Raw genomic sequence first — 26,758 nt, 5'->3', positions numbered from 1 at the left:
TACTCCAAGAGGAAAGAAATACGGCATAGGCACAAGCCAATCAAAGCAAAATCAAAATTCAGCAGTATAAAGAACTCAATACTTGAGCCACACAGGATCCTCTGGGCTCTGAAGGGCTTGGTGGCTAGCTCACTCTGTCTCTTGGGCCTGATATCTGCAGCATACATAGCTTGTTACCTAGGCTTAGGCCAGTTCCATTCCAAGGATGCTGCTGTCTTGGTGGTCATCCCATGGGTACTGGCATTTCCCAAATGCCAGGGGTCTCATGCTATATCTGGGCTATGCTTTCACTAATAGCCTCTCCTAAAGGTCTCCTCAGGGACTCTGATCTTGCCATACAGTCCCAAGCCTCTTTTTTTTTTCATAACCTTTCAATCTTGGGCTTTCTACAGCAACTAAAACTGCACCTTCACCAGTAGCCTCTCACTAGGGCTAAGCTGACCACATAGGGCTAAGCCTCATCTACTCTCCACAACCTCTTCATGCCTTCAGAACCAGTAGTATCACAGAGGACACTCTTACCCATTACCAAGTTCAGCTGACAGCGTAAGATGCAGCCCCGCCCTCTCTGGACTGATGTCTTCTTAATCACAGCTGGCTCTTTAGCTCCAGTTTACTTGGATCGATTGTCCCAGAAAAGCAAAGGTTTCACTTTAGTGGTTCTTAATTAAAACATCGAACAGCTCCAACAATGTCTTTAAGGGACTCTCAAACGTCCACCCAAAACTTCACAAGCCGGGTCTCTATCATGTACACTGCCCTCAGCAGTGTCTTCTAAAGGTCTCTATCATGTGCACTGCCCCTCAGCACTGTCTTTTAAATTCCCGTGTCTCATCAAGCTCTGAGCACTCAATGGCTTTTCTATCCCAGAGTCCCAAAGTGCTTCCATGATTCTCCCAAAAAACACATGGTCAAGTTTGTGATACCAATAGTCCATGGTCTGTTATCAATTTCTGTCTTAGGGTTTCCTATTGCTGTGGTAAAATACTATCACCATAAGAAACTCAGGGGGAAGGGTTTTTACATTGACAACTATCAGGTCATAGTTCACCACTGAAAGAAGGCAGGGCAGAAACTGAAGCAGAGGCCATGGAGGGATGCTGCTTATTGGCTTGCTTTTCCTGGATTGCATAGCTTGTTTTCTTGTAGTACTCAGGACCACCAGCCCTGGGGTGGGACCACTATAGTGAGCTGGGCCCTCCACATCACAGTTTTGCTCACAGGCCAATCTGATGTGGCATTTTCTCATTTAGAGTCCTCTCCTCCAAAATGACTCTGCCTACATCCTGCTGACATACATTAGTCATGATATAAACAGTGAATGAGTTTATCAGACTACATAGGAACACACACACACACACACACACACACACACACACACACACACACACACACACACCAAATTAAACAGGGAAAGACTGTTGGCTCAAAGAAAAGCCCACTGGAGGACTGTCACAGTAAGGCTGAGCTGGGAGGGAATGAACTGGTACCGCATGACATTGGTAGTACAGTGAACTAAAGGACTTGAGGACCACAGAGCCAGTGGCCAACAAGCAAACTAAAGGGCAAATTACTTAGGACTAAAAAGAATAAAAGAGGCATTCAATGTGGCTTCTACAACTTTGCTGTAATCACAAATAGAGAACATGGGGTCAATTACTAGATCAGGACCATTGGAGAAAAAAATGAATTTGTGGAAGACTACAATTTCCATTTTGGACTATGGAGTAGATATTCTCCAAAGTGGCCCCAATATTTTCCATCTCACATACTCCTTAGCAATGTCTGTCATTCCTAGCAATTTCCCTATGGAAAGCAGGACATAACATTTTCTCATCTTAGAATCGAGTGGGCTTACGACCATGGTAGACGTGAGTCTATGACTTCCGAATCTAGATCATTAAAGGTCTGAAAAACCTCAAGTTTTACAACACTGTGCATGGCATCTACCTGCTCACAGGGCATCCATACTTTGGGGCCTTAACAATATCCATGGAGACATCTATCAATGAGTGGAGCCGGAACTCCCACAGACTTGGTGAGACTGAGACTGGCACATGTTCAGCACCAATTCTACACTCCATGAGTACATTGTCTTGAATGTGAATTACAGCTGGCGCCACATTAAGGAGAGAAGAGGAATTCCTTCCAACGCCTACCCCAAATACAGGCTCACAAGCAAGAGAAATGGCTGTTGCTTAGGACACTTTAGGGTACATTTTCTTGTGTGTGCCAGCTAGACAAAGTGCCAGAACTCATCAGAATGTTAGCCATATTGTTAACTTGCCTTTCAACCACATTTGTTTGACGCAGTCACTCATCAACTCAAGAAGTACTCAATGAGTCTGGGATAGAGGTAAGGACTGAATTTTAAACATAAAAATAATCCCTGTGTATGGCAGCTACACTTGCAGATGTTAGAACACACCCTGGAGATTTGGTTAGGGTCTATGTTTTGTTTCTCTCAAAGTGCAGACTAAGCAAGGCTTCTGTACATCTTCCCTGGAGAGACCTTCCGTTCCCTGACCTAATCACGACCTTCCTACTTAGTAACTATATGCAATGCATGAAATAGTCCCAAGGCAGGCTGAACACATCAAAATGTAAAAGTCAGGCACAGTATCAAAAAACACGCTCCCTGTCAGGAGAAAAGCGGCTTTCTAGTACTCACAGTCATAGGTAGACGGCAGGTCCACAGGTGCCTGAGCACACCATGGATGTTTTCCCATATGTGAGTTGAGAAGTTGCTATCACCTCATTTCAAAAGCCGTTTCCAAACTTCTCCTGTGTTGGCCAATAGTCTCAGTAACCAGAGGATCAAATCAGAAGTAATCCAAAAGGGAAAATATTTTGGAATTCCCCCTTTGTGAGCTAATGAAGTTTGCTTCAGATTAGTCGGTACATACCAGATGCTGTGTGGGTTTATCTAAATAAATAGTCACTTGTAAAAGCTAATTGTTCAAAAAATAGTGTTCACTTTGAAATACACACACATACACACACACGGAGAGAGAGACAGAGAGACAGGGAGGGAGTTAGGGAGGGAGTGAAGGAGAGAGAGAGACAGAGAGAGAGAGAGAGAGAGAGAGAGAGAGAGAGAGAGAGAGAGAGAGAGAGAACCATTACCAGCTCCTCCTGTCAGAGGGTTTAAGGAACATGAACATAGGACTTACTTAGTATTCTATCCAAGGTTCAAGATGACATCCTAACAGGAAGCTGGCAGCATTTCCCAGCAGCTACTGAAAACTAAAGCCACCTGGGAACTCAACAATGTTTGCCTTCCTTTTCAACTTGAGGCTGCTATGTTCTTTTTGAATAAAGAACAAACAGGGTTACCTCATCAAACCTTCCACCTCAAGTGTCATACCGTCAAGTGTCACTCCACTTGTGAGACCATGCTTGTGAAAGAAGTAGAAACCATGGCAAGCCACACCTTCCATAGTGGAGACAACAGAGCCTTGGGCCTGGTACAGCCTCATTTTGAGGGGCCTGTAGCTGCCTTCTCCTCCCTCGAATGCCCCATGTCTTGGCCCTGGGGTGCTTCCTTTAGTTTAGGGGACCACCATGCATGTGAGGCATTTCCAAAGTGATTATGTCAACTCAGTCCCACACTGGCGTTGAAGCGGGTCAGTCCATGTGCTGAGTAGACAGATCAAAGAGTTAGAACATAGAGCTGAGCAGCATAACCTCTAAGTGTTTCGGTGAAGACCCAGGTGAATGATTCGTATAGTGGAGAAACCTACGACTGAAAATCAGGATACCTGGTCACCAATTCTGACTGAAGTATGTGACCAACTTGTTCTACATTCAAATTAGAACAAGGTTTAACATTCCTGGACTCAACTCCATTTTACAAGATGTGGATGTTAGTAAATACTGTCTTGGTTATTTAAAAAGGTGTCATGGGAATACAATTGAGAGCAATAGAAATATTCAAACCCTTGTGCTTCAAGGCCAAGGATGGATGAGGGAAGGTGATAACGCTGAGCTGTGGACAGTACTCACCCTAGAACTGGGCAGGAAGAAACCTTGGCTAAAGCCCCTAAACGAAACAACAGGCAAACAGCCCAACATCTTACGATAGTACAGCCAGGCTGTTACAACACAATGCCAGCAATTTATCCCTCACTTTCTGGAAGCTATAAAGTCCAAGATAGATGTGTCATCACACTCCATCTTATGCCCTCACATGTGATCTACTGGAACACATAGAGGCCAGTCCTGCAGACCCAAAGCTGCAGGATCTCCATGACAGGCGAAAACAGGATATCCTTTTGGAGTCCCAGAGAGGGCCCAGCATCAATAGTATAGCAGAAACCAGAGCCCTCAAACAAGACCAATGACTCTGCAATGAACACTTGCAAGTAAAGTTACATGGACAGAAAGGTTTACTGCGTGTTTCACTGTGTCATGCTACAGCTTCCATGATGAAATTTTTCCTTCTAGCCTTTTTTTTTTTCTCTTAAATTTTATTTCATTTTATTGGGGGGGGGCACTGCAAGAAGAGAGGGAAGATACAAAGGGATGGGGAAATGAATAGGATAGAGATGAATAATGTGAAAGGCAAGAAGATTAAATAAAAAGAAAGTTAAAGAAAATAAAAAACCTGAAACACAAGTGTAGAAGGGAAAAATAAAATATGTTGGGGTGTGAGAGTGGAGACAGGTGGATCCTGGGGCCACACTGGCCAACTAGCCAGCATACTTGGTAAGTTCCAGGCCGGGGAAAGAGCCTTTCCACCCACACCCCGTCCTAAAAGGTACAAAGTTGTCAATTGGTCTCACCATGTATGTGCACACACATGCACCTATACACACATGAACATACTCATAAGACACACACACACATACAAAGAAATACAGATTTTTGTCAGGTTGAAATTACTTTTACTTTCTTTAATATTAGACCATTGTTTTAATAGATTTGAATTATTTAAATAAGTCAGCCGAATGTTTCACATCTGTCAAAAACCTGACAGGAGAGGGGACTCTGGGCAGACTGAAGACCTCCAAATGTATACTGAAGAAAACAAATTGGTTCTTACCCTTGTGCCTCTTCAGCTGAGGAAAGCTGCTAATTGTGGTTGCTTGGATTATTTCCACTACAATTTGATACCTGATTTTAAAAGAAAGAAAGAAAAGATTCAATAGGGAAAAAAATGTTATTTTTCAGAGACACCTTTAGACTATACTTATGCTAACCAAACACAGCCCAGTGGCTGTGAGGCCCCAGGACCTGTCAAAGCAACCTTAATGGATGGAATACCTATGAGATGTCAGGCAATGTGCCACAATCTGGTCATTCCTGAGGCCTTACTGTAAGTCACTCTATCCTGCAGAGAGCATCGCGACCTGCCCATGACTGAAAAAAACATCAAGGTCATGTTCAACTTTGAGGGTCATGTTAAACCCCTCCACTCTGTAACTCGGTGGAGCACTAGAATCACACATATAAGCTCCACATTCCACCCCCTGTATTACCAAAAAAAAAAAAAAAAAAAAAAAGAAAGAAAGAAAGAAAAAAGGACTATAACACAAAGCATTTAAGCTCTTCAGCCACACTTCCAGTGCTCAGCAGCCTTGGGCACTGGCAGAGCTGGAGTGTATAAGTAGGAGGAACTTTCTCTATGTGCAGTCTGCATTAGTCTAACCCCTCCAAGCCATGCTGCCACTGTCCTGGTGTATTTCTTCATTTCTTCTCACAAGACTGTTCCAGACCATCAGTGGCAGGACATCTGCTGTGGAAATCTGGCATGAATATTTTCCTGAAGCTGCCTTGGTACTTAAAATACAGGGAGAGCCAAGAACTGTTAGCTTGGAACACAGGGGACATGTGTGTGTGTCTGAGAAGATGATATTCAGAAAAAAAAAAATACAGGAAGTTTCCATATCAGGTGACAAGTGCAAGCCTAGGGCTGTGGCTATTTTGAGTGCTTTTAATTGGGCTTTAGAAATAAAGTTTTGTTTCGTGATTAAGGTTTCACTATATATCCCTGGCTGTCCTGGAACTCACTATGTAGGACAGGCTGGCCTTGAACTCACAAAGACCCACCTGCTTCTGCCTCCTGGATGCTGAAATTAAAGGCGTGTACCACGTCTGGCTGAGAAATGAAGTTCTGAAGAATCACTCAGTGGTTACTAGGTATTTCCCTAACCAAATGATCTGTCCTGAGTGTTTCATATCCACTATTTACAATTTTGTTTAGAGGTTTTCCACAATAAAGCCAATTAGCATTAGTTCTTACTTAAGGCACTAACTTTGGGCAAGCCTGGTAGTGTAGATCCCAGCTCCTGGGGCTAAGACAGGAGGATCACAAGTTTGAGGCCAGCCTGAACTACATAGTGAGTAAGGGACCATGCTGGGAAGCCTGGGGAGACCCTGTCTCAAAATGAAAAGGAAAAAAAGATCTTGTGACACAGTTCAGTGACAAAGCACATGCTTAATATTCACAAGGCACATTTTAAAATAAACAAACAACAACAAACCATTGCTGCCTTTTAGGGCAAAGATTATATAACATTCTTCAGCTTTTCAAAATTAAAGGAGACACACAAATTCATCAAAATCAAAGCTATCCATAGATTCCTCACTAAGCCATATCTTTTTCAGCTATCCTGATGTCTGACTCTTGCCATCACAAAGGCAAGCTGCTATTAGCACTGCCACCCTGTCGCCTCTAGACTCTGGCAGATGATGACAGTTACCACAGTTTTATTAGGGAAAGCAATGTACTTAGCCCCAAGCACCTGAGCAGTGAGGGGAGACTATCCAACGGTATTTTAGTAGAGCAGAGTATTTCAACTGGCAAGAGCAGGACTCCAGAGAGTATTCTCAGGGGGCAGACAGCATAGAGAAGTCCCTGACACATCTCTGTCTTTTTATTACTGTCCTGTGTGAAGCCAGGATGCCTTTGGACAAAGGGACATCAGCCACCTCCATCCTTCAAGAACCATTAAGACAAGGTCACATGCTAAGGATGGTGAAGTAAGAAGAGATGTAGATCTTAGGTCTCCAGAGGCATCCCCACTCCATATAATCAGCCCCACAGTGACCGTCTCAGGGTGTGTTTCCTACAATGGTGTTGGGGGAAACACAACAAAAAGATAAAAGCTAATTATAAGTCATTGTGTGTGAGCCTGCCTTGTGGCCAAATGTCATCTCAACTAGAAGAGGGTTCTTTGAGAACTCCATACATAACTGGACATGGTGGCATACACCATTAATCCCAGAACCTTGGGAGGCAGAGGCAGGTGGATCTCTGTGAGTTTGAGGCCAGCCTGGTTTACAGAGTGAGTGCCAGGAAAGGCTCTAAAGCTGCACAGAGAAACCTGTCTTGAACCCCCGCACTCCCACCAAAAAGCCACACTTCCTCACAGAGTGCTATGAACAAACAAACGAAAATGGTAAGTCTAAAAATTGATGACACATTTTTGAACCCAAGATAATATTGTGACGTTGTCTATAGAAAAAAAAGGAGTCTTTTTTTGTTATATCTAATTATGAACTCCTATAAGACAGGGGTGGTGCTTGTTTTTGTCCTCTTGGACCCAGGTAGGCACTAAACATACAGTAGGGATTCAGTAAATATTAATGAGCTAAACTAACAAGACTTAATGTCTCTTAACATTTAATGGACACACCTAATGTTCTTTTGATATTCTTGATGATTCATGCTTTGGAACAAATGAGTCAGGGATGGTACTCAAGAAATACACACCGTCTGAGTAAAGCATTAACATAGGAGCTAACATTCATATGCTGTAGGTGCTAGGCTTCATTTGTCCCCACAATAGATGCCATAGTCACCCCTCCACTGCAGAGGTGGACAGTGAAGCTCAGCTGGGTTAAGAAATACATATGAAGTTCCACTGCTCGTAAGTACCACATCCAGGATGATAATTGAGGATTGCCTGATTTAAGCACCATGCTGCTAAGCATTCTCCCACTTTTCTAAAACTCAATAGAGGTCTAAGCTTATCTTGTCAAGGGCTTTTTAAAGTATGTAAGCATGGCCGGTGCCAGATGGCACTCCCAGACTTGCTGCCTTCCACATCCCTGTGGACACAGTTTCTGCCTAATCAGACCATAAGGCTCCCAGCACACTTCAGCTCTTCCCTGACTCCCACCTTGCTCTCCTGTTGCTCCTCCCTCTTGTATACAATTGCCCCCTCTTATCTGCTCAAATCCCATTAGTTCTTAAACACTGAGGTCATGACCATTCCATCTGATGCTAAGGACCTTCTCTTTCATGGGAGATTTAATGCTACAACTGCCTGGTTTTAAACCCACTTCATACCACTTCTAGCCTGAAGACCGTCCTTACTGCTTTGCTACTTATATCCACCTGCGATGGGTCTTCGGTGCTGAGTTATTGTACACAGCACAGGTGTTCACATCTCCAGGGGATCCGAGCAGCCCAAGGCTGTCTTCCTCCTGAGGAGGCTCTGGTCACACTGGTGTGAGTTTGGTTCCAGAACCAAGAGAAAGTTGTAGACTTTGCCTTGACTGGACCAGTATAGATTGTTTACCCAAAATGATAGTGTAAACTCAAGAATGAAGAAGAGCAGGCTGGTGAGATGGCTCAAGAGGTACGGGGGCTTGCTGCCAAGCCACCAAGACTCCAAGCCTGACAACCTAATGATCCCTCACATGGTGGAGGGAGAGAACTGACTCCTATAAGTTGTCTGCTGACCTCCACAGATGTGACATGTGTGCATCATAACACACAATAAATAAATGTAGTAAAAATTTACAAGCTCTTTTAATTAAAAAGACATACTGTGACCTGAATTCAACTGCTCCCCAACTCCAGCAATTATCCTGCCTACAGTGTCTATTCTGTTATGGATAAGGTAAGGTCACACAAAGATACATCACTTGCTCCTCTGAGTACCATCTTACCTCTCTTGCATTTTAATTGACAAATTAGGCTAAGCAAACTTGGAGCAGATTGATATTTATGAATGCTTCCCACTGAACTGATACACTTGAGAAGCAGTGAACTCCAAGGCAGCCCACAGATTGTCACACTTCTAGCCACTGCTCACAGCAGGCCTGGGGCCTTAAAATGTTGACCTCAAAGTCACCTACACAGTCTATACCTCTTTGTCTCTCTCTGGTTTTGTTTTTTGTTTGTGTGTGTGTGTGTGTGTGTGTGTGTGTGTGTGTGTGTGTGTGTGTGTGTATGTGAGAGAGAGAGAGACAGAGAGACAGAGAGAGACAGAGACAGAGAGAGCTTCATTTCTTAAACACTTAAATACACTTTACACAGACTTTAAAGAATTATTAGTTTTGAGTTTTCTGGGCATACACATGCTGCAATGTCTTAGGACAACAGAAGATGGAACAGACCTTAGCTTGGGGTAGATACCTGGGTAAATAGTGTGAAATAGTATTTTAGATTCAAACTACCAAGGATATAGCTAGGTGTGGTGGCACATGCCTTGAATCCCAGCACTCGGGAGGCAGAGGCAGGTGGACATCTGTTGAGTTTGAGGCAAGCCTGACCTACATAGTGAGTTCTAAGCCAGCCATGGCTATTTAATGAGAACCTGACTCAAAATATAAGTAAATAATAAAATCAGCAAGGATGGAGAATGGAATACCATATATAAACATTTAAGAAAATCAAAACATTTTCAAAGAGCTGTTTTCAGAATTGCCAAAGACTAGGAACAATGTGTTAGAAGGATTCCAGTTAAAGCATATGAAGAAGAAAAAAACCATGGTGATTTCAGCCAGCTAGACTGATGCTCTCGATCACATCAATGACCCTAATAGAAGGATCTCCTGGATGATTTAGAACAGGGTCAGAATGCTTAATAATGTGAGCTCTGACATGTGATGGTGCCTTGCTCAAGCCCCGTTTCTAAGACATACCACTCTGGGAAAATTAAAGTGTCTAAATCACATTGGAAGGAGTTCTGCCTGATAGAGCTGTTATGCAGGCTAACTTGGATGACTTTGAGTTATAACATTTGGAACAGTGCCTATCTCAGTGAGAGTTCAGTAACTGTCAATAATTATTATTGTTCCTTACCACCATCAATGATTCTTCGGATGTGTGAGACCTAGGGGTTCAGGCATGCATACATGTGTGTGAGAGAGAGGTGGGGGTGTATTAAGATTTTAATGTAGCCATGCTTTTTCCTAATTAAAAAGGTATTTTAGTCCTAAGGTCTCAAACTCTCTACCTGAGTCTAACAAAAGCAGGTTTATACACTGAGGTCTCTACAATAGAGAACTGCTGTGGAGGGGCTGGCTCTGTGGGGAAGATAAGTCCTGTAAAATCTAAAGAAGTATCACTTGATAGGCTCAAAGGCTTTGGGTGGACCAGGGTCCAATTTCCTCTGGAACCATAAACTTTAAGGAAAACTAGACATGGTCTGCTATGTGCAGAAATCTTTTAGCTGAAACACTATATCTCAATTATAAATTGAAGGTGTTTCTGTGTGTTAAACTGACCTGGACTTCCAGTCAGAACCAGGGTACATCCTTCCTACTGACACAACTCCAGTCAAGTTTCTGATAGTCAAAATTTGAAAAAAATCTCAGTGACTAAGCAAACTCAAGATGTGGGATCATAATGATATTTTATGGCTGTAGTGTCTACATTGATATTTTCCTGCAACTTGGTAGCTGGTCTAGAGTCTGTAACTCCAGCCTGATAGATGGCTGGGCAGACTTTATTTTCTCAATGTGAGCCAATCTTTACTGTCTCTAAAATAACATATGTTCACTGAAGAAAATGAAAATTACACAAAGCACAACACACAGAGTTGACCTCAACTTACATCTGGTATACCCTTTTCCTACTCAAGTTTTTTGTTTGGTTGGTTGTTTGGCTTTATAAGATTTATAAAACATACTATCTTAGTGTTCCTTTATCAATTTAAGGTTACTTTTGGGGCTGGGGAACACAAGAATGGAATAGTCTTTATTTCCTGTGTTTCTGAGTACTGCTGAGAGTTGACAGTCTGCAGCTCTTTGCACGGGGCAGCTATCAGCAGTACTGGGCACAGTGCTGCACAGGCGCAGGCTGGAGAGGACTAAGTTGGACTAGGAGGAGGAAAGGGACTTTTCTACCAAAGGAGGTTTCAGTCCTGTTCATCTTTCTAGTTTGCAAAAGGTGACTCACAAAGGACAGAGACATGCTTAAGCTTTTCTCATGCATGGCACACATAGAAAATGATATCTGAACAGAACTCTGGAGCAATAAACCATCTTAGGTCCTACCAACCACCACAAAAGTGAGAAAACCCAGCTCGGTGAGCCACAGTAGGTAGGAAGTTCAGGGCTGGAGCAGCTCAATGAGGTGTCATGACTTACATAAACATGTACAATATCCCCTTCTCCCCTGCACACATATAAATCATTGGAAATACTCTTATTATTAATGATTTTCATTGAAGAAACTGAAGTATGGGGGCAGACATGAGTTCAAGACAACCTGGGCTACACAGTAAGATACTATCTACTAAGTGTAAAAAAATAAAAAGTTCATCTGTTTATGATTAGTGAACCTTATTTTCAGACTCCTCTGCCTATGATTTCTATCATCATAAATAACTCAATGTTCCTACAGATCCACTTTCTAGGACCCAGAATCTATAAGCATTACATTCTACAGAAATTATCAAAGCCACGTTGTTTCTGCCTGTGTCCTTTAGCTAACCTGGAGAAAGCCATACTATCATTTTCTGTAGAGTTTTTCCTGTATAGTGTATATCTGTATACAGATATACTGTATCTCTGTCTAATGCTCCTGGTGTTTTCTGAAAGTCACTACTGTCACTGTTGTTCACTTATATAGCATGCACACAATACCACTGTCTTTGGTTTTAATCTCAATGCCTACACATTTTACATTTCCATTCAGAGTATTTACTGAACAGTACTTTGCTGCTAAGTTTTACAGCTTATTTTGGAAATTCTCTAATGACTTTACAATACATTTTGAATAAAATTTACCTGAAGTAAGATATGGTGTTACCTCATCTCATCAGTTAATCCTATTGAAGTCATAATCTGAGAATTTTGTTATCTGCTCCTGACAACTGCTAATTTTACTTTTAGCACTTACTAGAAACCCAGAATGGGTTCCAGGAAAGTGTCCTGAAGACAGGGTCTCACTGTAACACTGCACAGACCTCATATCTGTCTCCCCCCGCTCTAGTCTCCCAGATAATGAGATGGCAGGCCCGTGTCACCATGTCTGGCTTTCTATATGACCTGAAAGCCCATGTTCTTGCTACCTTAGAAGCATGCATGATCACTGTAGGGTGACTTAGTAAAAGATTTCTTTTTAATTATCTGCATGCATATATGTGTTTATCTCTGTGTGGTATATGCACTTGACTGCAGGTACCCTCAGACACCAGGGATGTTGGAGACCCTAGACGTAGAGTTACAGGCAGTTGTGAGCTGCCCAGCATGACTGCTGAGAGAAAACATGGGACTTCTGAAAGTACAGCCAGTGCTCTCTTATTGCTGAGCCATCTCCCCAGCCCCTAGAGGTCAGTGGTTCTAAACCTGTGCGAAGGGCCACAAGTCAGATACATATATTAACAATCAATAACAGTAGCAAAGTTATAGTTATGAAGTAGCAACGGAATAATTTGATGGTTGAAGTTCACCACAATATGAGGAACTGTACTAAAGTGCTGATGCTTTAGGAAGGCTGAGAGCCACTGCTCTAGACTGCCGGTTTGTGCTGTTATGCCTTGTCTATCTCTAGAACTTAATTTCTGTATTAGAACAGAATTCTGTCTTGGTCACCCCAAGACAGAATAGGCATTATCTCCTAACAATTTTCTTCATCATACTATTAACATCACCCATGATATTACTTTATCTGTTATATCAGCATGGAAATACTACACTCACAATAGACTACAGTTATGATCTCTTCCCAATTCCATATCCAGTGACACCTTGATGACTTGAAAATGGTTGTCCCACAGCAGAAATTGGGAAATTCCCCAAAGCCATCATTCTCAGCCCACTCAAAAACCAGCTGCAAAAGTAACTAGAGTGTTACTTCTCTACTCTGCTGCTGCAGGGACTCAATATTGCTTTCTTTTGGAGGGGAAAACTGCTCATCCCCTCTCAGATGCTTCCTTCCAAGTATGAGAAGGTCCAACTCCAGAGTCTCTCCATCCCCACTCCACTCCTCCCTGTGAAGACAGGGGTTTTAACTTGATCAGTGAAGAGCAACTGAGCATGTGAAGCATGCCTTTCCTCTCTCCTTCCTCTTGAGGGTGGATGTTCTTTGTCTCCTAGAGCAGCTAGCAGAAGACTATGGATCTGCCAGAGAGATGGGAAGCTAGGAGAAACAAGGATTATGGAGGGCTGATTCTGGTCTGGCATTTCTAGACAAAAAATGACTAACTAAGAGACTGTGTTAGAGAGCACATTGCTTACACACAGAAAAATGAGTTCTCAATTATCTACCAGTAGTCAAATTGCCATTTAATCTCTGCCTTATTTCGTGACTCTGAAATGGTTCAAACTTCAGAATAAAAAAGGGCATTGTCAGCCAGGCAGTAGTGGTGCACACCTTTAATCCAAGCACTCAGGAGGCGGAGGCAGGTGGATATCTGTGGGTTCGAGGTCAACCTGGTCTAGAGAGCAAGTTCAGGGATAGGCAAGATTACACAAAGAAACCCTGTCTTGAAAAATCAAAAGGAGTAAAAAGGGGTGGGGAGGCATTACCACTGGGCCTCAGCTAGCCCCCAAACTTAGCAGTGCACTGCAGTTAGTAACTAGTAATCGATGAGTGTCCACAACAAAAACTGATTTGCAGTCCTTGCTCTATAGGCTGTAACAACAATGGCTACAGAAAACAATCAGGACTGTGCGAGTTTGAGCTAGGTGCTATGCACAAACTGACTTGCAGTGAGTAGTTATTCATAAAGCAGAGATCTCATCTACAACCACAGTGCTGCTCCAAAGAGAAGCACATAATGAATTCTCTTAATTTCAAAGATAACAAATGTACTTCACCATGTCTTCATCAAATTTTACATTTCACTAATATTGACTTCTCTTTCCTCCTCACCCTAAATGAGCATGTCTTCAGACACAGTCAACTCCTGCCTGTGCTCTCTGCTATATAAGACACCAACAGAATGGATTCTACTCTGAAACTGATGTTTCTACTTCACAGAAAACAAAGATTTTCAGAGCATATTTTCCTAAGAAATCCCACATCAGCCCATGGTTTCTTAAAACTAAATTTGTACTCATTTATTCTTTTCATAAAATTTTTCCAAGATTCGCCATTTTATACTCTGATTTCTCATCTCCTGTCCACCCACACTAGTCGTTTGCTTAGCAGTTATGCTTGCTGATTGATTTCCAACACGCTCTATGAGTTTGTCCTGAAGCGTGTTCAATCTCTTCTTTTATGTTCCTTCACAATGAAATCTTACTTTATTACTCATAATCCACAATATGTTTTGAGAGTCACTGTTCAAAAACAGTAAGTGTTCAAGAAATTTATGTTCTTTACAAAGGCATGCAATTTAAATAATTTAAATACATTGTCTTTATGTACAAATGCCAAGCTATGGTTAGACTTTGAGCCTCCAACGACTTCATTATCTAGAGTACTTTGTCTCCAGTTTATAGCACTGTTTTGAAGGTGGTGGAGCCTTCAAAGTGAGGACCTGGATGGCAGAATTAGTTACTAGGAGTGTATTTCTGAATCTTATATCCACCCTTGTACCAACTAGTACCCTCTGTTGGTTCCTGATCCACAAAAATGTAAATAGTTGTTACATGCTCTAGCTGACATAAATGGAGGCACTCAAGATGGAGGGTAAAGTCCCTGGAACAATGAGCCAAAGTAAATCTCCTCCCTTATGCTGTTTCTCACAAGGATTTTTCATCACAATGATGCAAAAGTACTTAATACAATCACCAAAACAAATTTAGAGATTAAAAAATTTCCCAGCATACATACAAAGAGAAAATAGCAATTCCATTCTATTACAAATTCTGATTGCTGAGTTAATCATCCATTATGCCTTTGCCTATTGGGAAGACAAAATATCACTTCAATTTCAGTATGCAGGAGAGAAATAATCATTTTTTCCTTTGCAAAGCTAAATAATCTTCTATGTCCATAATCTTAAACATTTTACTCTAAAGTGTTCTCCATACAAAGTGTTTCGATCTTCACCTTGCTCTTTAAATAAGGGGCCAGAAATAAATCTAGAACTTAAAAAAAAAATCTAATGATGACTGGGTTGGTAGTCAACAAGAACATGGCAGTGATGAGCTGGCAGTTTACTGCTGTCTTAGTAACAGGCAAGGGTACCACTGGTGGCACTGTTCTCTTAAAGGATTAGTGCCAGAGATGACTTCCAGTGATCCCCAGGAGGACAGGGCCTTGTCACTGATGATTTCTATCTACATGTTAGCAACTCACCTGGCTTTAAATATGGAATTTAAAGTCAAGCAGACCTGAGCTCACATCCAAGCTCACTTACTGACTATATCATCTTGGCTGAATCACTTCACTTCCTTTAATCACTGAATGGGAATAATATTACCTAATTTACATGGTTATAGTAACCAGGTAAGATGATAACTATAAGAAACACAACATTGGGCTTAATATATAGCATGGTAGACACTGAATAATGGTAGATTAAAAAGTGAAGTTTCACGAAGTTCTTTGTGAGAATTTGTTTGAAAATGTTTTAAGTTTGGCAAATGCCCAGTTCAGAAAAGCTGCATCTTTCTAATGCTGGCACAACAAACAGCTATTCTATCTCACTAAATTAGAAGCATATGGTACTGTAGCACAATTAGCTATTGCTTATACCATATCCATTCTTTACTCCTTAGCAATAGAACCCTCCATTAAAAAAAAAACTGGGTCTGTGGGTGTACAAAGTAAGATATTCTAGACAAACATAAATAATATACACAGAACTGTCATATAGTAGCTTCCAGAAATCATTAAAAACACCCAGTGCAAACATGTCAGTACCTTCTATTCTTGCCTTTGACCTGTCCCTGGAAGTAGGATGTGATGGCTGTCATTCTGGACAATGATGACTCTCTGAGATGCCCTAAAGATGGCAAAGCACTGAGCTGGGAGGAGGCTAAGAACCATGGTTGTTGGAGCTCCTGTACTAATCCCAAATTCTTACTGTACAATTTACCTGTTGTGAGATATTATTTTAAGGTGTGTTATATTTGTTTATACTGTGGAACATTTGTTTAATGATGTAAAGATGTGTTACTTTTGTTAATGCTGCATTTTTTTAATTCTATGAAGCTGTGCTACTTTGCTTGTCTAAAACACCCGATGGTCTAATGAAGAGCTGAACAGCCAACAGCGAGGTAGGAGAAAGATAGTCAGGGCAGAGAGTATAAATTTCAGAGAAAGGAACAGGAGAAAATAAGGAGAGGAGGGTATCAGGAGCCAGCTACTCAGCCAGCCATGGAGTTAAGAGTGAAAGTAAGATTACAGAAGTAAGAAAAGGAAAAAGGCCAAAGGCAAATGGTAGATGGGATAATTTATGATAAGAAAAGCTGCAAGAAACAAGCCAAGTTAAAGCTGGGCATTTATGAGAAAGAATAAGACTACATGTGTGTGATTTATTTGGGAACTGGGTGGTAGGCTCCCAAAAGAGTCAAGAGTAAAAACCAAACAACTACATTTACCTTTTAAGAAGTAAATACTGCCATTGGTGACAACAGATTAACCTGAAAGACACTGTGCTAAAATGAAATAAGGCAAACACAGAAAAGTACTGTATGATCTTCCTTTCAAGGTGGAACAGTAAAGTCAAACTCAGGCTGAAAGATGGCTCAATGAGTAAATTTTTTGTTTCAGGACAGCCAGGACTACACAGAGAAACCTCATCTTGAAAAAAAAAAACCAAAACAAAAAGCAAAAACAAAAAGAGAGGAGGGGAGAGACTGACTCTTCAGACTATTCATTCAGGTACTGTGTCTGTCCCAATGACAGAAGCCTGACTCCATAATATACTCACCAGACCAACTATATAAAAATTCCTGGCAGAAATCCCAGGTATCTGTATATTTCTGTTGAGGAACAAATACATTTCATTCAAGTACATTCTACAAATACACTGGAGCACCACCAACACAGACAAGCATTGGATGCTGTCCAGGGCTGCAATTTGTCCATTCCTTTGCTAAGGGTTCTTTAAGGGCAAAACCGTTCACCTCTCCTTCACTGTGTACTTGGACTCTACTTCATCTTCAAAATGAAAGAACATTCCATTTCTTCCCTACTGTGGTCCTGATAATGTGTTTCACTAACAACCGCACCTGCATTCTGAGCTCTGGTTTGATTTCCTGGACTATGCATTTGTTCTCTAGAGTCCTGCAGCTAAGAGGCCATTCACATGTTTGGTTCCTGCAGGCCAGAAGTATAGATCATTACTTCTAGAAAACTATGAAAAGTTCACAATATTGTCCCATAGAAAGCATTGTCACTTCAAATTCTTGGATCCTAGAAAAGAAGGAAAGGAAACTGCTGTAAGGACAGAGGGATGTTTCTGTCATTTTAGTAAAGCCAGGATGAGTCAGTCTGGTGTACAGCCAGGATTATAGGCTACTAGTTTGTGTCTAGCCCTAACAATCCCATGGGACTATCCTAATAACACCATGAGAGTGTCATATACTGACACATTATCCCCAAACTATAAATACCACCTTCAAGGGGTTTACTTCATCTTTTAAATGCATTCCAGTCTAAAAGAGCCAAATGACTTTCTTTCCTTTAGAGAATATGCATCATCTCCCAAATGTGGAATATATAAAACTAAATGATTTCATCAGCTCCTTAGCCCAAATAAAGCACACTCATTGCCTGAGGCAGCATATCTTCAGTTTCCATGAGAGTCATTTGAATATGGTGACCTACACTAATAAAGTCAGACAGCAGAGTACTCTAATTGTACCAGAAAAACATCTAAAGAGTTCCGATTACGATCAAAGCAAAGCAGCTCCCTTAGTATCTGCAAACTGATAAGTCTCAGCTCCATTGACTACACAAGCATCTAATGAAAAGTAGTTTGGACAGTCTGTAACAGTACACAGACCTGATCCTTAAGTAGAGAGAGATTTTATATTAAACAGTAATTAACTAAACGCAAAGATTATGTAGACAACATCATTTACATTTTGAAGCATAGTCACAGTCATCCTGGGGGTCTTTTGTAGATACTGCTGTACATGACACAGAGAATAAAGGTTAGCTACAGCTTTGTTCCTAGGATAAGCTTAATTCATCATAGATAAAAGATACCCCAGCTTATGTCAAACAGAACTGTCTGAAATCCCATGCAACAAAGCCCAAGAGCAGCCTCACAGCCCCAAGAGAAGGTGCCTGGAGATATGCGGTATTTTCACAAGCATTCTAAAGGTAACTCTGAATTTGTGCAACTATCATCAAGAAACATGCCTGCCATGGTATTTTCTTCCATGGTTCTTTGCCAAGCTTGCTGAAGGGACTAGAAACACTTCTGGATTACTATTCCCCCCACAACTAGTGTTGTCAGTTGCATATGACACTTTGAGAAACCAATTTTATTTTTTAAATTAAAATTTTATCACCCAAATAGTTTTCTCTGTGACATTTTCTTTCTTTTTTTTTTTTCTTTTTTGGTTTTGGTTTTTCGAGACAGGGTTTCTCTGTGGCTTTGGGGGCTGTCCTGGAACTAGCTCTTGTAGACCAGGCTGGTCTAGAACTCACAGAGATCCACCTGCCTCTGCCTCCTGAGTGCTGGGATTAAAGGCGTGTGCCACCAACGCCCGGCTCTTCTCTGTGACATGTTCATGCATATATTTTAATGTGTGCTTGTTGTGTGTTCACATGTCTCTGTATGGAGGCCCAAGAATGATGTTAGGTTCTTTCTCAATTGCTCCCCATCTTATATACAGAGACAGGGTCTCTCCCTAGACCCAGAGCTCATCATATGGGATAGCCTGACTAGCCTGCTTGCCCAACAATTCCCCACCTCTGCCCTCTGCATAATGCCACTGGAGAGTGCAGGGAAGATGCCATGGCCACCCAGACTTTATATGGGTCCTGGGGATCCAACCCTCAATTCCCACACTTGTGTACTAAGAATTTTACCCACTGAACCATTTCCCTAGTCCCTTTATGTATCACCATTCTATCTGTCCCCTCTTTCAACAATTTTATATAAGAGGGTTTTCAGCTGTTCTACACTTGACCTTAGCCAAAAGGCTAAAAAGCAATAGAGAAATATTGGTTGTAGTAAAAGAAGACATCAGCAAATTTGCCAAGATATATATATATGGCACTGAAAGCTTCTAAAAGGGTAGATGTCAAAAAGAAAAGTGCCATCCAACTAGATTCTGCCATTACTTCAACTTAATTAAACCTGAAAGTGTATTTTGCTTCTAAAAGACTAGATACTTAAGAGCTTGGTTATCTACCCCAAGTCCTATTCCTACTAATTCTGTTAACAGCCAGGAAGTACAAAGCCTAAGAACAACAAAGGAGAAAAGGAATAAGATATATGGAAGAGGAAAATACAGTAGGTAACTGGCCTTGTGGTGTCTGTGCCCCATAGCTCCTCCCTGACAAGTACTCTATAGGGGCATGTGGTAGCAAGAAGAGGGAAGTGAGGAATATGTAGCATTTACTTTACTCTAGACAGTCACTGATAATGCTGTTGAAGTGTTACTGATGATGCTCAATGGTGGTTCAAAGGGACAACACCCCAAGTGTCCATTATCTGATGAACTAACAAGTAAGATGTGATGTATTCATCAATTGACATTATTCTACCCCAAAGGGGAAGGAGTACTGCATATACAATAGTGTTGATCAACCTTGGCACCATTATGCTGAGTACAGCAGTCAGACACATTCATTTAGATAAATGCCCAGGATGGGCAAGTATAAAGAGTGAAAGCAGATTAGTGGCTGTCAAGAGCTGAGAGGAGAAGAGGAGTAGGAAGTGGCTGATTATGGGTGTAAGACTTCTCTTGAGGACAGTAAAAATATTCTGGAGTTAGAGGCATTAGTTACACAGTCTTTGAATACATGGCAAGAACCACCAAACTATACAGTTTAAAATGATGCACTTTATGGTGTGTGAATTATACCACATGTGTAGAAGAAGAAAAAAAGCATTCTTCAATCCGGAACTTCTGCTGTCTGAGTCTCTCTGCTTAGAATACATGGTGTGCCCCTCCACCCTCAAGTGCTGCCCTCTTTATAAGATGAAGAGGACTTAAGTTCTCACACATACAAGGGAAGAAAGCAAAAAAGTGGAACCTGAACTTTCATTGCAATCTTTGGCCAACTGAAGCCATCTGAAGCTGTCTGTCGCATTCTTACTATGATTCACTCATCCAGGAATGGAAGATGCCATGACATTCTCATTTAATGGGCAATTCTCCTAGATGGCAAACTGCAGCATTCCCACAACCCTAAGCATTTGGCTAATACATTTTAGGGATAAACTGTGGGATGGGAGAGATGCTCAGTGGTTAAGAGCATTTACAGTTCATGCAAAGGACCTGAATTCAGTTGCTAGCACCCACATGGTAGCTCACAACCAACTGTAACTCCAGTTCTAGGAGATCCAATGCCTTCTTCTGGGATCTGAGGGTACCAGGCACTAACATGGTACGTGTGTGTGTGTGTGTGTGTGTGTGTGTGTGTGTGTGTGTGTGTGTGTAGGCAAACCATTCATACACATAAAATAAATGTATCTAAAAATTTTGTAAAGAACCATCAATTCTTCTGTGGTATAATTCACACTATTCATTTCACAGCAGAAATTGTGCTCAACTGCAAAATGGCAGGTGGTGATACAGAACCAGTAGTCAGGTTGGAGCCATGACTTGGTGGGTAAAAGCACTTACCACATGAAACTAGGCATGTCAGAATGCATCTGTAACCTCAGCATTACCAAAGAGAAATGGAAGATGGAGATGGAAATTCCCTGGAGGCTTACAAGCTTAGGCTAGCTTGGTACACACAGGGGCAAACAAGAGACACTGCTTCAAACAGTGCAAGGCTGGACTGCCCTATGAGAAAGCCAATACTTAGTCATTTAAAATAATTAGTTGTGATTTTTAAAATCTCTTTGAAAAGTTGTTCCCATGCTTGCCAGTGTCACCAGTATGTAGTGCCAGAACCCTTCGGTATACAAAATCCAGAATTCACCCACAAGTCCAGGGCAACAGGCAACAATGATGGCTTCACTCAATCTGCCACTTGGGACTCTAGGCTGCTGTCTTAAACCTGCCTGGCATTGCCAAACTGTCTATGTCTGATTTTTTTTCTGGAAAGAATGTTCACTAGAAGAACACTGGTTAAGAATTCAGATTTTTGAGTTTCTGGACATAAGGTATCTCTCCTAAACAGTATCATAATGACAAATGATAACTCCATAGAGGATGACCAAATCACACATGGCACACAAGGAAGTTGGTTAAAAATGTCATTTGAACAGGTGTTGGTGGTGCATGTCTTTGATCCCATCACTCAGGAGGCAGAGGCAGGTGGATCTCTAAGTTCAAGGCCAGTCTGGTCTGCAGAGTGAGTTCCAGGACAGCCAGGGCTACACAGAGAAACTCTGTCTCAAAAAACAAAAAGTCAGAAGAATATACAGGTACAGGTTTGAACAGCACTCTCAGACAGAGAAAGAGCTCAGTGTGAATTCAGGACTTAGGAAGAAGAAGCAACACAAGTGTGTGACTGTCAGGCTTCTTTTTGTTTTATTGAGACAGAGTCTTGTTATGTTGCCTAGACTAGTCTCAAACTCATAGTCCTCCTGCCTTAGTCTCTGGAGTGCTAGGATCCCAGTAAGTGCTACCCCAGCTGATTCAATGAGCTGTTTTTCAAAAGAAGCAATGGTAAGAAGGATCTATAAGTGGACAGAACCTGTAAATTGGGATAACAAATGTGGACTACTGGCTATTGGGTTCTCTATCAGCTCAAGTGCTACACTTCTCAAGATGGAATTCATCAATTCAGACATAGATAACATATAATATTCTATATAATAATACTTTACCATATGGCAATTTACTATTATGCATAAGAGAAGATGCATAAATAATATGCCCAGGAAAAATTCTCATAGATATATTACTTATAGACAAAGCTATATAGTAGAACTGGTCATTATGCATTGGTGAGACCAAGACCAAGGGGGACATCATTGGTAAGAACACTGCAAGTCTCCTAGGTGGTGCACTACTCAGAGCATTAGATTATGGATTCATGCTGTCTCACAGTCAACCCAACCCTCATCCTCATTCAAAGAAAGGATGGCATATCTAACATCTCTGAATAGTTCAAATGTACAATTTTGGGTCGACATTTTACTTTCTTATTAATGATTTAACAAAATTATTAATAAAAATGAAAATTGACACACAGAGTTTCCTTTTCTTCCCATTACCATTTGGGAACATTAAATAAAAAAGGTAATGGGGAAACAAGCCTAGAAAAGCCATAAACTATATGATGCCAAATAATCACAATATATATGCCTATACTATGAAATGTTTTTTCAAAGATAACCTCCCTTATAAATGATGCCTGCGATATTTTCAAATGTGACTTCTCAAAATAATTTAGTTAGGAAGTCCTTGTTCCAAGGCCCTAGCCTCTTTATTTTCTAAAACAAATGAAAATCAACACAATGTTCTACATTGTCATTTAAAACAACAACAAATTTTCAAACCATTATTACCAAATTCTTAGGAAAACCTAATGCCTTGAAAAATTTAATCCTAATTCCTCTATTAAAGAGAAGCTGAATAAATGCAACTGTCACCAAAGGAGAAAATTTATGAACTGCCTTTATTTCTAGATCCCTGAAAAGAAAGTGTGCACACAGACACAGACACTCTCTCTCTCTCTCTCTCTCTCTCTCTCTCTCTCTCTCTCTCATTCTCTCTCACATACACACAGTCCATCACCCACACACAGTCACCCCCACCCTCCCCCACACCCCCACCCCATAGAACTTAGCTAGGCAGAGATGATCATCGTGCTATTGTTGGGCTGTAACTCAAGGCTAAGTACCTGAGCTGCTTCAAGAACTCCACATCAGAGTTGCTGTTGATGAGCTTGATGAACTCCTCGTAAGAAGGAGCATATGTGTAGGCTCGCTTGTGGTGTTCATTCATCTGCTCTCTGTACTCCAACTGGGCAAGGAGCATCTGGTTAATGTAATCAGGGTTACTCAGTAATTCCACTACTGGCTTCAAGACTAGAGGACAGAGGAGAAAGTACCACTGGAAAATACTGATTCCATATCACATAACTGAAATGTACATGGGAAACATTTTCCACTAGCCAAAAGGGGGAAATTATCACAATTTGAAATGTGTGTGTGTACACATGCTTATATAGACAAAGAACAGCTTATCTCTCTGTATATCACTCTGAATAGTTAAATGTATGATATAACCTTTGCTTATTTTAATAAACAAGTGAAAAGAACAATGGAAAGAAGTCTTTTAGAACTCACACTGCTAAGAAAACTTTCAAAATTGAGTATACTGATTTTCTTCACTTTTTTGTAAGGTTCATTTGTTTTGCCCAGTTTAGTCTACCAAAAGATGGATATCAACATTCCCAACTATTCAAAGCAGATGTTGGAAAGTAAGCTCTCTAAGTTAAGAACACCATTACAAACCCATCCTACTATGTTCAGAGTACCTTGACTGTGGTTAGCATTTTAGTTGATGGGCAAAGATAAAGGAGATATTACTATCATTATTAATGTTATTGTTATTAGATAAAGGAGATATTTGACCCCTGTATTTCTCTTATTCAAGATTCTTACTTAGGGAACATTTGTCTTGGGGCATGTTTTCTTCCATTGGTCTCCATTCACCCACTCTCCCCTTGTAGTGAATGTTTGTGCACATATGGAGGTCAGAGGCCAACATTCAGTGTCCTCTATACTCTCTACCCAACAACTGTATGAGACAGGGTCACACTGAACTGGGAGCCAGACAGCCCCTAGGACACACTGTCTCTGTGTTGTGCCCAGCACTGGGGCTGCAGAAGTGTGCTGCCACACCTGGCTTTTACAAATTCTGTGCTTGCATAGCAAGCTTTTTAACTACTGAGCTATCTCCTGCCCCCTTTCCATTTTTTATTCTTAGCTATACAATTGTACTTAGCTACACAATTAACTTTACATGTTTCTTATTATGTTATAGTACTTATTGTTTATTAAAAGTCCACAAAAGCAGCATACCATTGAAACTTACAGAAAAATATAAGTAAATGCTAATCAGAGTCAGTGTACATGGGTGCTGTGTGGGGAATTCCTTCCTTATTAATGTATATGCTGCTGCCCAGGATACTTCAAAAACTATTCTACATGAGTGCTTCCAATGCATACATGAAGAATGACTTTCCCATGTCAAAATTAATTGCATTGGCAATATAGCATATAAACTTTGAAAGTTTATCATAGATACCCAACGCCTATACGTACTAATTAAACTTGAAATGTCTAAAATTTCTTACAACCTACATGCTCCAAAATACTTAAGCTCTGTACTAACGTTATATGAAATATAATCACAACATCTAGCACATTGGTTTGCACATATCACATTAGTAGTATTAATTTTATTAGTCTACCTTTTGTTGTGAGGATTTCTGCGAGCATTATACGTAAGCTGAGAGACTGGATATCCTTCGAAGGGAGAAGGCAAAACACCAGAACCCGAGAACATGTTTGAAGGAATCTCACTTCATCACGTGAGTCCTTCAAGCATGCATGTAACACAAAAGGCCTTGGCTGTTCTTCATGTCTGAAAGAATAAATAACCAAATAAGCAAGCAAATAAATAAATAAATGGAAAGAAATTTCCAGAAACAATTCAATTATACATCATTAGGTAAAAAGTATTCCAAATAAGCAACACATTGATTTTAATAACTGCTGCCATCTCAGAAATTCCAGTAATCAATACTTTCCCTAAACATGGAGTGATTTTGAGAATACGTGCTAGAGTAAATGTGAATGTATGATGTAGTTGTTAGTGGTGGTAAACAGGACACAACTAGAGTCACCAGGAAGAGGGTTCCTAAATAAGGACCTGACTGTAGCACTCTGGCCTGTGGGCATGTCTCTGGGATCATTTTCCTTCTTTTCTTTTTCTATTTTTAAAGTTATTTTTATTTTATTTCATATTGACAGATATTTTGCTTACATGTATGTCTGTGCACCACATGTATGCCTAGTTGTAGCACAATAAATAAAAGACCCAGAAACAGATATTGAGGTTCAAGCTTCAAGCTGAAGATCAGAAAAAGCAAAGCAGCGGGCCACTAGCTCTTACCTCTACCTCATCTCAGACCAAAGGGGTGATCCTCAGACTGCTCCTGACTTCACTGAACCTCAGATTCACTCAGACTGTTATGCTCTCCTCAATGTGGTTAGAGACTAATTCTCAGACTGAATGCTCTACCTTTTTTTTTTTTTTTTTTTTTTTTTTGTTTTTCGAGACAGAGTTTCTCTGTGTAGCTTTGGAGCTTATCCTGGCACTCACTCTGGAGACCAGGCTGGCCTCAAACTCACAAAGATCTGCCTGCCTCTGCCTCCCAAGTGCTGGGATTAAAGGCGTGCACCACCAATGCCCGACTCCTGAATGCTCTACCTTCTATACCTATCAAATCCTGGAATTAAAGGTGTGAGCTCTGATTCACTCTCTGATAGCCATGGGTGGTCTTGGACTCAGAGAACCCTCTGCCTTTCTCCTGAGTCCTAGGATTAAAGGTGTGTGCAACCACTGCCTGGCTTCTATAGCTAGAGGCTAGCTTTGCCTTCTGAATCCTCAGGCAAGCATTAATAAATCATAACTGACTAATATAATATATCACTACACCTAGAAGGCCAGAAAAAGGCGTTGGATATACTGGAACTGAAGTTACAGATGGTTGTGAGCCTCTGTGAGCCGGAAATCAAACCTGGGTCCTTTGGAAGAGCAACAGTGCTCTTAACCACTAAGCCATATCCCCCAGCCTCTGAGAACAATTTCTTAATTAATGACTGATGTGGGACGGCCTAGCCTGCTTTCTGTAGGCAGTGCTGCCCCTGAGCAGGAGGTCCTGGGCCATATTAGATAGCAAGCTGAGCAAGCCTGGAGAAAGCCAGCCAAGAAGTCCTGTTCTTCCATGGTCTCTACTTTTCCTGCTTTGAGGTCTTCATTGAGTTCCTGGCCTTTCCTCAGCAATGAACTATGTTCAGGAAGTATAAGCTAAATAAATCCACTTCTCCCCAAGTTACTTTTGGTCAGTGTTTACACAGCAACAGAAAACAAGGTAGGGTACATGGCCTCATTGTATTTTCAAGTATAATCATAATAACTAGCTTAAGTAGTATAAAAGGTTATAGGAACTTCCAAATACTAGCAACAATTCAAAAACAGAATGAGTACCTCTTCAACTAAACTACCTTCAAGTTTACAGATGAATCTTACTTGTTTTTATTTTTTGAAACAGGGTCTTACTAGTTAGCCCGGGTTGTCATTAAACTATGTAGACCAGGCTGGCCTCAAACTCAAGAGAGCCAGCTGCTTCTCCGCTAAGTGCTGAGAGTAAAGGTGTGCCCCACCATTCATGTGTGCACAGTCTGGTTAACTGCTGAGAGTAAAGGTGTGCCCACCATGCATGTGTGAGCAGTCTGGCTAACTGCATCTGTCACCCCACTGATCTCTGGGACTGATTCAGCTGATCTGGACAGCTAGT

At 41.1% G+C, this 26,758-nt stretch overlaps 1 protein-coding gene across 1 annotated transcript in view; it reads right to left on the bottom strand.

Moving 5' to 3' along the window:
* The window catches only part of Snx25 (sorting nexin 25), a 93,617-nt gene that overhangs the window by 31,063 nt on the left and 35,796 nt on the right, over window positions 1-26,758 (bottom strand). The window contains 3 exon segments of the mRNA XM_027391103.2: window positions 5,045-5,115; window positions 23,069-23,255; window positions 24,647-24,819. Of these exon segments, the coding sequence (XP_027246904.2) occupies window positions 5,045-5,115; window positions 23,069-23,255; window positions 24,647-24,819 (431 nt within the window).

This window comes from Cricetulus griseus (assembly GCF_003668045.3).
Source record: "Cricetulus griseus strain 17A/GY chromosome 1 unlocalized genomic scaffold, alternate assembly CriGri-PICRH-1.0 chr1_1, whole genome shotgun sequence".
In the NCBI taxonomy this organism is placed as follows: Eukaryota; Metazoa; Chordata; class Mammalia; order Rodentia; family Cricetidae; genus Cricetulus; species Cricetulus griseus.
This window is presented reverse-complemented; position numbering and strand designations above follow the sequence as displayed.